Source organism: Vicia villosa, linkage group LG1 (assembly GCF_029867415.1).
Source record: "Vicia villosa cultivar HV-30 ecotype Madison, WI linkage group LG1, Vvil1.0, whole genome shotgun sequence".
In the NCBI taxonomy this organism is placed as follows: domain Eukaryota; kingdom Viridiplantae; phylum Streptophyta; class Magnoliopsida; order Fabales; family Fabaceae; genus Vicia; species Vicia villosa.
The window spans coordinates 51,249,188-51,262,130 of NC_081180.1; the positions used below are offsets into that span (position 1 = coordinate 51,249,188).

The 12,943-nt window shown below is 30.3% G+C and overlaps 1 protein-coding gene and 1 pseudogene across 1 annotated transcript; both read left to right on the forward strand.

Annotated features, from left to right (window-relative positions):
* Window positions 1–3,240: 3,240 nt before the first annotated feature.
* Window positions 3,241–4,413, forward strand: LOC131605959 (vacuolar cation/proton exchanger 2-like; annotated as a pseudogene).
* A 1,629-nt stretch (window positions 4,414–6,042) lies between these two features.
* On the forward strand, window positions 6,043–9,213 carry LOC131634244 (subtilisin-like protease SBT5.3). The gene is made up of 11 exons (XM_058904918.1): window positions 6,043–6,132; window positions 6,235–6,344; window positions 6,421–6,518; window positions 6,620–6,781; window positions 6,875–6,989; window positions 7,064–7,586; window positions 7,671–7,768; window positions 7,856–8,101; window positions 8,179–8,290; window positions 8,379–8,592; window positions 8,669–9,213. Exons 1-11 carry the CDS (start codon window positions 6,043–6,045, stop codon window positions 9,211–9,213), a joined length of 2,313 nt encoding a protein of 770 aa, XP_058760901.1.
* Window positions 9,214–12,943: the final 3,730 nt, after the last annotated feature.

A 12,943-nucleotide genomic window follows, 5' to 3' on the forward strand; every position in this document is an offset into this window, starting at 1 on the left:
AAGTGGAGCATGTAGAGAAATAATATTAGAAATAATATTATTATTGGATTTTACTTATTTGAGATAAAGTCGGATTTAATTGGATTAATTGGAAAATAATATTAAGGGTAATAATATTATTTGTTGGAGCATAATCACTTATTTGACTACTATATTTTATGATTGGGCCTAATTAGTTAGGAAGTGAAATTATTTGGGTAAGCCCAATATCATAAATAAAGATAGTAAGAGAGGAAATGAGAAGTAGGAGAATCATTAGTTCATTTCAAGAGAAGAGAAGAGATGAAATAAGGAGAAGAGGAGCAAAAGAGGAATAAAGAGAAAAGTTAGGGTTTGAAGCACATTGAAGAGGTAAGGGGGAGAATCCCTATCATTATGGGCTAGTATGATGGGGATAATGGGTAGATTAACATGCTTATGTTTGTTCTTAGTTGAAATTTATATAAAATGTGGTTGATTCTGTTTTATTATGCTGGAAATTGAAACTAAAATTAAATTGTTGGATATTAATGTATCATTGCTGTGTTCCGAAATTCTGAGAATGAAATGGAAAAATAAAAGACGAAAGGGGTGCTGTTCGGAAACTCTATTGCAGACCATATTTCCATTTTATGCAAATTAAATATATTTGAATTATAGTGTTTTGCCTACTGTTCCTATATATGTTCATATCATTATTAATGTATACATATAAAAGGATATGGAAATGAAATGGAGACACCCCACTTTAGATATACTACATTTTTTTTAATGTTATTTTGTTCTATGTTGTGTGAGCTTGTTTTCTCTTCTACAAGTATGCTATCAGTTCTTTGCTTGTCGGTTTCCAATATATGCCATGTTTCGCTCTATGTTGTTTACTAATACTAAAGGAAAATATATAATGAATTATATAATGAAATAGTGGGATAGTTAGGAAATGAATTATATAATGAAACAGTAGCATAGTAGTAGGATAGTGAGATTGTAAATAGTGGCTGTTATAAACAAAATGAAAAATAAAACAGTCTCGTTTGATCGAAATAGTCGAATTAGGCGGTATAATTACTTACCCGGAATTTGATGAAAATTTACGTGGTGGCTAAGTTTAATTAGTAGATTAACGTGGTGGTGTTATTTTGTTGAAATTGTGATTTCTACGAATCGAGTGAAATTGTGTTTTATTTAAATATTCTTTATAAATAAATTATAACAATTTAATAGAATTGTCAATAGAGTTGTTAGGGTTGTCAATATAGTTGTTAGAGTTGGAAATAAGTTGTCAGAGTTGTTTTAAGTTATTAGGAGTCGTACTTTTATTTGTTTTACGTAATTTTGACATGTTTAGAGTTGTTAGTTTATGATGTCGGTGTTTGCTTTCGTTGAAACTTTAACAATTCATATCTTTTGAACCGTAACTCCGTTTGAGTCTCCGTTCGAAGCGTTAGAAAGCTAGCGCGATATCCTTTTCAATAAAAATGGTCTTGAACAATAGAATGCTAGAAATTGGAAATAGAATAGAAATATAAGTGAATTGAAATTAATATAGTGTAATATTAATTGGTTGATTTAACTTATAGTTGAATTCATTTCAATAAGTTTAATTGTTTTGAATGAATTTGGAATTAGATCAATTATTCGATTTGTCGGTAAATTACGGTATTTTGAGGATTTGTCCGTAATTGTATTTTGTCTTGAATATATATGTTGAGAAATATATATTTCCATGCCAACGATGTTGTGCTAATATTGATTCTCTATGAATAGTTGGTTATTATTAATTCTAATGATTAATTACGTGATGTTGAAAGTGTGTGTTCATGTATAATTGGCAAAATGAGAATTAAAATGAGATAGTGTGGTTACTAGTGTTAATTGGATTGTGTGAATCGTAATTAATTAATTGGCCTCTTGTATGTGAATGATGTGTGTGTTGTGAATGTTGTGTACAATTGATGGATAATTCATAGGGTTGAATTATTGTGATATGCGGAAAGTTAAGATGGTAGAGATGATCTTAATTGCATATATTTGTGACATTGTACATACATTCATATCATAGTGTGCCTTGAAACATAGGTGGATTTGCTTTGAAACACAAGCGGGCTTGGATTCTAGAGTGAATCAGAAAGCGGTAAACTACATGTTTACATTTGGTGGCTTTGGTCTTGTCCGGATCTGAAGCGTGGCTAGATTCTATATGAATCGGAAGCGGTGGAACTTTGGGTCAACATTGGGTACCACATGCATAGAGTCACATGTCTTGCATTGAGTCACATTGGAGTTATGTGATGTTTGAATATATGCAATTATGTGATTGTGTGATTGTTATTTGTGCATGTGATGTGATAATCGAATTTGGTGATGTTTGATACATGATTTTGGTGATATATGTGAATGTGTGATAATGATGGTTCATGTGCATATTTGGAAACATAGTATTGAATCAATTTGAGTATTATATTAATGAACTTGGTTGTATACTTAAATATGTGAAATATATTTGATAGTATGATTTATATGGTTATATAAGGTGTGACAAATTTCTTTAATTGTTGATTTAATCATTGTGCTTTATTATACTTTCTTCATAATGATTCGAATTCTCACCCTTCTGTTTTAATGTTGCCCTCGTTTGGCGACATGCAGGTTCTGCAGTTTAGTAGCTCGTGTGTGATCTAGCCGGAGATTCTTCCGTGTTTGTTGGAGATTAGGTAGTGAGTCGATGCTCTGGTCATGTAACACTGGGTAGATTAGTCGTGTTGAACTCATGTTTCTATTTGGTTATGTATTATGTTTATGACTTGAGAACTTGTTATTTGGCTACTTGTTGTTTGAGAGGCTTTCAAGCCTAATATCCTGAATTATGTTTTAATTTATGTTTATATGATTATTAAGACTTGATCATGGTATGGGACATGGATCATTTTATGAAACACATGAGTATTTAGTAGTTTCCGCTGTGAATGCATATTCTGGATAAAATATGATGAATTGAGAAGTGTTATTTGAAATGACCAGGTGTATCATATATTGTAAGTAAATGCTGTCGGTTTTTAAAAGCTTTAAGTTTTTGAAAACATCGATGTGACGCCCTTTTGAATTATATGCATGCTTATTCTCTGATTATATGCTTATTTATTTTGGGGTATAAAAGGGGTGTTACAGGGAGCATCTGAATCCTTGAATATGTCAGTGGCTTTTATTAGCGTCATCTTGCTTCCAATTGTAGGAAATGCCGCAGAGCATGCAAGTGCTATCATGTTTGCTGTAAAGGACAAGCTAGTAAGTGGCTTTCAAAACCTTCATTTATTCTATGAATACTGTTTAATCTGTTAATATATTCAATTTTTTCACAGGATATCACAATTGGAGTTGCTGTTGGATCATCAACCCATATATGATGTTTGTGGTATGGCCTTGAACTCTTATCAAATAGCCTGGGTTTCCCATGTAATTGAAAGATGTTTCTAGTTTATGAACTTCTGTGAATGAGATGATGGTTGTTGAAAATAATTGATTCTTATTCTCTTGAAATTTGTAGATCCCTTTCTGTGTGGTTGTTGGATGGTGCATGGGAAAAGAAATGGACTTGAATTTTCAACTCTTTGAGACTGCCACACTTTTTATCACTGTGCTGGTAGTTGCATTTATGATGCAGGTATGTGTTTTCTTATTTAACCCTATGGATTAAGCTGACCGGCTAATACCCTATGCCCCCTAAGTGCACATGCATTAGACACCCGTTTTTCAAATCTTTGTATATTATTACCACACGGATTCCTTCACATGTTTCTCAACGCTCGTTTTATATCATCATCATTTGCTTTGGCATTGGACATCTCTTCAGTTTACTATAGATAATTGAAACAAAGTGTGATATGAATAGACCAGGTACTACAATAGGAATATAAATACACACACGTCGCATACACGCACATTACTTTTTGGATACCAGGCAGTTGGAACACATCGCATACACGCACATTACTTTTGGGATACCAGGCAGTTGGAGAAAAATCTCTCATGAGAATGCATGTTCAATGTTTCAACTTCTCATTCCATTATATAGAACACTATCTTATTTCTCTTGCTCTGGTATATTCATTCTCGTAGTTATGTCTGAAAAGCATGATTGTTGGTTTTTAGTTTGCTGTTAAAACGGGCCATTTGTGATTTATGTCTCATTCTGCCTGGTTAGGATCAAGTAACTGTTTAGTCTATGCATGAGCTTTTTGTTGCATTTTCTTTGTCTATTTCCTTCCTATTTGCCACCATTATATATGTCTGTGATAACTGACAACCATTTTTACATTGCTTTTATCCTTACAGGAAGGGACCTCAAACTATTTTAAAGGCTTGATGCTTATTCTATGCTATCTTATAGTTGCTGCCAGTTTTTTTGTACATGTCGACCCTAAAAGTGGTGAGTGAACTGATAATACATTGCCTATATATTATCACGAAGCAGATGCTATAGATGAATCTCCGATTCTCCTATTGCTAAGAAAATCTTTTAATAACCAGCATGCCTATAAAAATAATTAGAGTTATATAGATGTTTTTTAACTTGAAATCAACAATAAAAATAATTTGTAGTAAAATTTGTTAGTTAATCTATTATTTTATTGTAGTGTGAAGAAGAAGGGGAATATATGAATCAAGACTTTAATTAATACTGATATTTGTAGGTAAGAAAAAATTGGAATGTAACAATTTTCAAAAAAAATATCAAATTTAGGGAGGTTTAAAAACCCCGCAATCTAACATATTTTTTTACAGTGTTGACTTTTAGTGACGTGGCGTAACACGTGGCGTGCCACGTCTGCTTCCGTTAGAGCAAATAGACGGCAAGGACTAAAAATGGAGACGGAAAAATTTAAGAGGACCATTCTTTGAATGAAAATTTTATAGGGCCTAAAACTGGATTTTGACTTATTTATAGGGACCAAAAACATATTTAACCCAAAAATATAAAAGAAAAAGCATGAATTATTTTGCTTGGTAATCTAAATTTCATACAATTGTGTGCATAAAATTATATTCTCTATCTTTTTATAAAATTATCGTTATGATAAAATAAATATAAATATTTAAACAAGTAAAAACAAAAAATATTTTTATAATAAACTATTTATTATGGATTAGAATGGAAATAAAAATTATATCAAATTAAATTTTGTATTATATTAATAAAAAGAAAATAAATTCATATAAAAATTATAACTTTAATATTTATTAATTAATTATTTTATATAAATACAATGTCCAAAAATATGTATATTCATAATAAAAAAGTACATCAAAGATTGGTTTTTGATTGTGTGATGGAAAGAAAAACTTCTAAAATAATAACAGAACAATAGTAATTGATAAAATGTGTAACTATATCAATTTGTTCTATTTACAAACTTAATTCTAAATATGACTCTCAATTTACCAGTCCGTATCTTTGTTAGAAATAAAATGAATATTTTTTTTATATACTTTAATATTTGATGGTCATAAACTTTATTTAAGTTACTCTCTTCATATTTCTTCTATTTATTTTATTTGACTCTTTAATTATTCTATTGTTAATTTTTATTTTTTATTTTACTGTAGTAATCATTTTATTGCAATTATATATGTCATTACTTTCCACCAAAAAGAAAAAGAAAAATATACCAGGACAGTTCCCGTAAGTTTGAAGTAAAATGTATTGAAAATATCTAAATTCTTTTGTTCCCGTAATGTTGCTCTAAAACAAATTGAAAGAGTTAGACCTACAAAAGTACACCCTTTTTTTTACAATGTAAAATCACATCAATACTTCCTCCCAGTTTCATTATCTTTTTTAAAGTAGTATATTGTTTCAAATTAATTCGACATACTTTTGACCCAAAAAAATCTAAATTTACTAAATGTGTTTATTTTACATAAATGTGCATAAAAATATCAATGAATTTTACCACAATAGCTGAATTTCTATACAAACTCATAACTTCTCTTTTTTTCAAACAAGATTGAGTTGAAAACAATCACAAAACTAAGTTATAAAAGGTAGGAAATTAGACAATATTCATGAGAGAAACAATGTCATCATCCATTTGTCACATGATAATATCACTTCTTCTTTTTGTTTTTCTGCAACATACCCTTGCAATTAAACAGGCATGATTTTTCTCAATTTTTCATTATTAAACAATTTGATTTTCATATTCGAGTGTTTAATGATATGGTCTAATATTGATAATTCATGTTTTTTTATCACAGTCCTATATTATATATCTAGGATCACATTCTTTCGGTTCAAATCCTACATTACTTGAATCTGAATCTGTTACAAACTCTCACTATGATTTACTTGGATCTTACCTTGGAAGGTATGTAACTACACAAACCTAAAATTTGGTGTGGTTAATTATGAAATGTTGATAGTTAATTTTTTTTATCACACAGTACTGAGAAGGCCAAAGAAGCAATATTTTACTCTTACAATAAATATATTAATGGCTTTGCTGCAATACTTGATGAAGATGAAGCAGCTGAAATTGCAAGTATGTAGTTATCTTAATTCATGGATTTATCTTCCTTATTACAAAAAATATATATTATTTTAATTTTCTGATTGTTGTTATATTATTTTTTGTGAATACAGAACATCCAGATGTTGTATCAATGTCTTTAAGTAAAAGATATGAACTACATACAACCCGATCGTGGAATTATCTTGGGTTTGAGACGGAGCGTGAATTTGCTACCGATTCAATATGGAAAAAATCACTGGGTGAAGACATCATTATTGGAAATTTGGACTCTGGTAATAAATTTTGAATTAATTTCATTTGGACATTGATAATATTACTTATTGAATTTTTTTTTGTGCTATGCCTCAAAATATTTTTATTGATAGGTGTTTGGCCGGAATCAAAGAGTTTTAGTGACGAAGGATATGGGCCAATTCCAAAGAAGTGGAAAGGAATTTGTCAAGTTGCCAAAGGAAATCCAGATAAATTTTATTGCAACAGGTGTTTAACTCTTGATAATTTTTTGTACTATCATTTTATTGCATCTTCTGATACATGATTGGATACAATCATAGGAAACTCATTGGAGCAAAATATTTTTATAAAGGCTATCAGGCACTTCCTGGAGCTGCAAATTTAACCTATAATAGTGCACGCGACCTCAATGGTCATGGCACACATACTTTATCAACTGCTGGTGGTAATTTTGTTGCTGGAGTGAACGTATATGGCTTTGGAAATGGAACAGCAAGTGGTGGATCACCAAAAGCAAGAGTTGCATCCTATAAGGTCTGTTGGGATGGATGTTATGATGCAGATATTTTGGCTGGTTTTGAAGCTGCCATAAGTGACGGTGTTGATGTAATTTCTGTGTCTTTGGGTGGAATCTTTGCAAAATTTAGTCCAGAAAATGCTGTTACCGTAGGTTCCTTCCATGCAATTGCCAACAACATTGTTGTTGTTGCTTCTGGAGGAAATTCAGGACCATCAGAATCATCTATAGTCAATATCGAACCATGGACTATCACAGTTGCTGCTAGCACAATTGATAGAGACTTTGCAAGTTATGTTATTCTTGGTAACAAAAAAATATACAAGGTATATATATTGGGCTGTCCCATGTTGTGCATTTAATTTCTAATAGCACATGCTTAATCAATTGTTTCCTATGTTTATTGTTAGGGAGCTAGTCTTTCCGAGTTGGAGATACCAACTAACAAATCATATCCATTGATAAGCGGTAAAGATGCCAACCTTGATAATGTGCCTCCCGGATTGGCGTAAGAATTATCTTTTTCTTTGTTTTTTTTTTAAAAAAATTAACCTTTTCAAATAATGATATCTTCTGATCAATTTATTTTGTGCAGCTACTTTTGCAAAGAAGGAACTCTTGATCCACAAAAGGTTAAAGGAAAAATTGTGGTATGTCAACGAGGGTTGGCTGATAGAGTTGATAAGGGCGTGCAAGCTTCTCGTGCAGGTGCTATTGGAATGATATTGGTTAACGACAGAGATTCAGGGAATGGAGTTATAGCAGATCCTCATGTGCTTCCCGCTACAAATGTTGGCTTTGCAGATGGCAATGCCATTTATGATTACATCAATAACACAAAGTAATTGTTCTCATCATGATAGATCAATTGATTATTCATGCAGATAGAGTTTTAAATTTCATACATATATTATGTAGGTCTCCCGTGGCTTACATTACTAAAGTTAAAACAGAATTGGGCGTAAAGAACACTCCAAGCTTATGTTCATTTTCGTCAAGAGGCCCAAATCACGACGGTACAATCCTTATGGTATTATTAAAACTTGCGCGAAAATTAATATTTAGATTATCTTCAACAAACTCTGAATGTAATGGTATATTTTTATTCTGTATTTCAGCCTGACATCGCTGCACCAGGTGTCAACATAATTGCAGCGTATACTCTAGCTAATTCTCCAACGGAACAACCATCTGATAAGCGTAGAATTCCTTTTGTTACCATGTCGGGCACATCAATGTCATGTCCTCATGTTGCTGGAGTTATCGGACTACTTAAATCTATTCATCCTGATTGGAGTCCAGCTGCTATCAAATCAGCAATCATGACCACAGGTAATCAAATTTATAAAATATAGTTGAGTTCATTTTCATATGTTGTTTTATTTATAAAATTTACAATTTTTTACAGCAACAACAAACACCAACAATGGAGGGCCAATATTGGATTCATATTCACTACAAAATGCAACTCCTTTTGATTATGGTGCCGGACACATTCAACCTAATCTTGCAGTGGATCCTGGACTTATATATGACCTTAATATTACTGATTATTTGAACTACTTATGTGGTAAAACTGGCGAACTTCCAGTGTTTTACGGAAAACCTTACACTTGTCCAAAATCTTTCAGAACAGAAGATCTCAATTATCCATCCATCTCAATTTATGCGGATAGCATTTATGGATCGAAGTCTTTAAGTGTTACTCGTACAGTTACCAATGTCGGGGCCCCGAGTGAGTATAAGGTGGAGATCCAAGAACCTCCACTATTTCATGTCACAGTTCAGCCTGAGATATTAAGATTTAAATTTAAGGGTGAGAAAAAAGAGTTCAAGGTTACAACCACTTTGAAGCCAACTATTAAATATAATATTACTAAATTTGAATTCGGGAAGTTGATTTGGAGCGATGGAAACCATCATGTTGGGATTCCAATTACAATAATTATGTAACTTTCTTTCCATGTTGTTTTAATGTTATCTTTGATTTAAGTAATTCACCTTTGTTTTGTTTAATTTGCATGAAAATACTATATTGCCTTATTATTTAAAATAAACGGAAAGTTGTCAAAATAATTTTTTTTTAACCATTTTTTTCTTTCTTTTTAGATTGTACTAGATATGATTTATTTTTTACACAAACATGGTATAAATGTATATTTTGCATTTATCTATTGATAATATTGCATCAAACTATCTTGCCAAACTTCAAGTTCTTTTGTGTCATATCATTTATTTTTCTATTTGGCATCTCTCAAAATTCATCTCCAATTTCAAAAGGTAAAAATATATTATTACTCCCTATAATAGGGCTGGTCCAGATTTTTTGGAGGCCCCGGACAAATGAAAAAGTAGACCCCTAACTTTTTTTTTACTTGCCTAAAAAATAAGAAAAATCTCAGAGATAATATAAAAAATATGAAGTTTTGGTTGTTTTTAACAATAAAAGAATTTTAATTCAGATCAGAAGTTATATGCAAATCATTAAAGTCTTCAAAATCGAAATATGATTAATTGAATTAAGAATGAGAATCTCTTAAGTTTCTTAATTGCTCTAATTTGTAAGTCTAATTGATAAAAAGTTTATTTTTATAATCAGATAACTTGTAAAAAGTTTATTTCAAAACATCAAATTAAGTTAATTGTATAACAAATTTTTAAATATTTTATTATAATATATAAATAGACTCTAAATTTATACTGAAATAAATGAATATAATTGGAATACACTCAAGGTAAAAAAAATTACACCGTCAATTAATCAACCGTTAATATGTTAAAAATGTTTGACTCTTATTTTAATTTCTTTTAAAATAATATAATTGAGTGGTTGTGATGCATTGATAGTCTAAAATAATATAAATTTAATATATATATATATATATATATATATATATATATATATATATATATATATATATATATATATATATAAGACGACTCAAGTGAGAACACTTGGTTATAATGAGAAATGAGAACAATGAATCACGACCATTAAATTTTGATTAGTTGATTTTAATGAACTGAATTGATTTCTCTTTCTATGTTGATTTAAAATAAATATTAAGGATCATAGAAAGAGAAACTTATTCAGTCCATTAAAATCAACAAATTAAAACTTAATGGTCGTGATTCATTGTTCTCATTTGTCATAGTAACCAAGTGTTCTCACTTGAGTTGTCCCCGTATATGGGGACGTATCAAACGAGAACTGTGGCTATAATGAGAACTGAGAATTTTTAATAATAATCACTATATTCGAATTAATGGTTCAAATTTACCTCATATATATATATATATATATATATATATATATATATATATATATATATATATATATATATATATATATATATATATATATATATGTAATTGATTTAAAATTAGTTTTAATTAATTTTAAATAATAAAAAATTAATTTTTTTTAAAACATAATTTATACTAAATAATATTAATACAACTCAATATGAATTATAGATAAATCGATAGTAATTAAAAATAAATATTATTAAATATAATAATATTAATACAACAACATATCTAAAACAGTCAATAATGCCTAACTAGCTAGAAGGGCATGCTGCATTTGGCCGATGCGAACATTTTTTCCGCATATGTAATCCTTGACAGATTCCACATCATTTTATACTTTAATGTGAGTGCTGTTCGGGCGACCTTTTTTGTTTCGTCGCATTCTTTCATTGTGTAAAAGAATATCGCCTTGATATTGAGTCCATCGACCTTTTATTTATTATTCATATTAAGTTGTATTAATATTATTATTATGTTTAAAAAATTAATTTATATTTTTATTAATTAAAAATAATAATTACAACTAGTATAAATTATGTTTTAAAAAATAATAATTAATTTTTTTATTATTTAAATTTAATTAAAACTAATTTTAAATTAATTAAATTATTTATTGAATATATATATATTAATTCACAAAAATGAAAAATAAAATAAAATAATAGCATGTCTCCAATTGAGATGGCGACATGCTCCATGTCTCCCAATGAGATGGCGGCATGCTTCACAGTCAGCGTGGGCCCCACCATGTCTCTATTTGAATTGGAGACATGGTCCAAAAGTGTGGCATTCTGAGAATTAATTTTCAAATTGTGGCATTTGGGGAGAATCAATTCACAACTGTGGCATTTGGGGAAAAAATTCTCACACAAGAGGAGGTTGAATTGTGTGATTTGGAAGAAAAAATTGAGTTTTAAAAAACTTTTGTCAACTTATTCAGAGATTGAAAATATTTTTCTAAGTCTAAGCAGCAAAAATAAAATATTAAATTGCTGAAATTAAAAAGGTTAAAGGAAGAAGAAAGACATTAGGAATTATAGAAGTTCGGTGAAAACAAAAATGACCTGTTTCTCTCCTCAATATTTGGTCTTGAGAGTTTCCAATAATACTTGAGAGATTTTAGTAGGAAAGACTCACGAACCTCCTTATACAATAAATTGATGTTTGTCTTACAACCATAATAATACAAAACGATAGATATGGGCGTTTGCGTCTTTCCAATAAATTTCTGAGATTGAAGTGGCCAAGCTTCCTCCCATTTGTAGATTGAAGCGGTTAGTCTTCTCTCCACAAACATGGACCTTATAGCGGTTAGTCTTCTCTCCACGAACACGACCTTGTAGCGGTTAGTCTTCAAGTTCCAAAAATATATCAGATCTCAATTGGTTTAACAAGATCATGGTTTTAGTTGGGATAATGATGAACCAATGGTAATATCTTCAAAGCTAGATGATCTTGAACCTAAATATAAACTAGTAGGAACTGATCACATAATCCCCATTTGTTAGCTTTTAACGTGTTTAGCTTCGAATCACATATGTGGTCCCTAAATGGACAATATTCATCCAAGGTGCATGAAGAACATCCTTGGTGAACTTATACAATACTGTCTTTTAAGATTTACAACAAACATCTCACTCCATAAATGAAACTTTCCTCATAAAATATTTGGCTATAACAACTAGTGAGAGAGAGTGAAAAATAAAACTTAGTAGTGCTCATAAAAGACATGCATCATTGAATTGCATTCATCACCTTCATGTATTTGTGCTTCTTATTTTTATGATTTATAGAGCTTTCTATTTATGTTTAAACTTTGCATCACTCCATATATATGGGTATATGTGAGTGTATGTTCTTTCTATTGGTAAATGTCTCTGTGTGGTTTGTTCATATTTGTGCATATATGATAACTCTCATGGCTTATTTTGTCTCTTTTTGATGTGTCAAAGGGGGAGAAGCATACATGAGACAAAGTTGGGATGCACATATTCAGGGGAACCTTTATGAAGATATGAAGTGCATATCGTCGCAAGTCTTTCCATCATAAAAAAGGGGGAGTATGTGAGTGTACTTGTCCATTAGATGTTTTGCATGATATCAAAACTTAGAAAAACCTTAGTATTTCTGTATATTGAACATTATCTCTCAATTAAGATTTTTTCCTCTACATTAGGGATCTTATAATGCACCTAAAACATGTTTGAAAAAGGTATCATGCATCAAAATTGGATTACATAGCTGTTATACCCCAAAATTTGCCCGCATCTTTTTTCAAGAAAACTCCAATCTGAAAATTAAGAGTCTCATATAATCATGGATTTTTATTTCAACAAAGATCCTGATATATGAAATACTTAGTTTTTAGAAT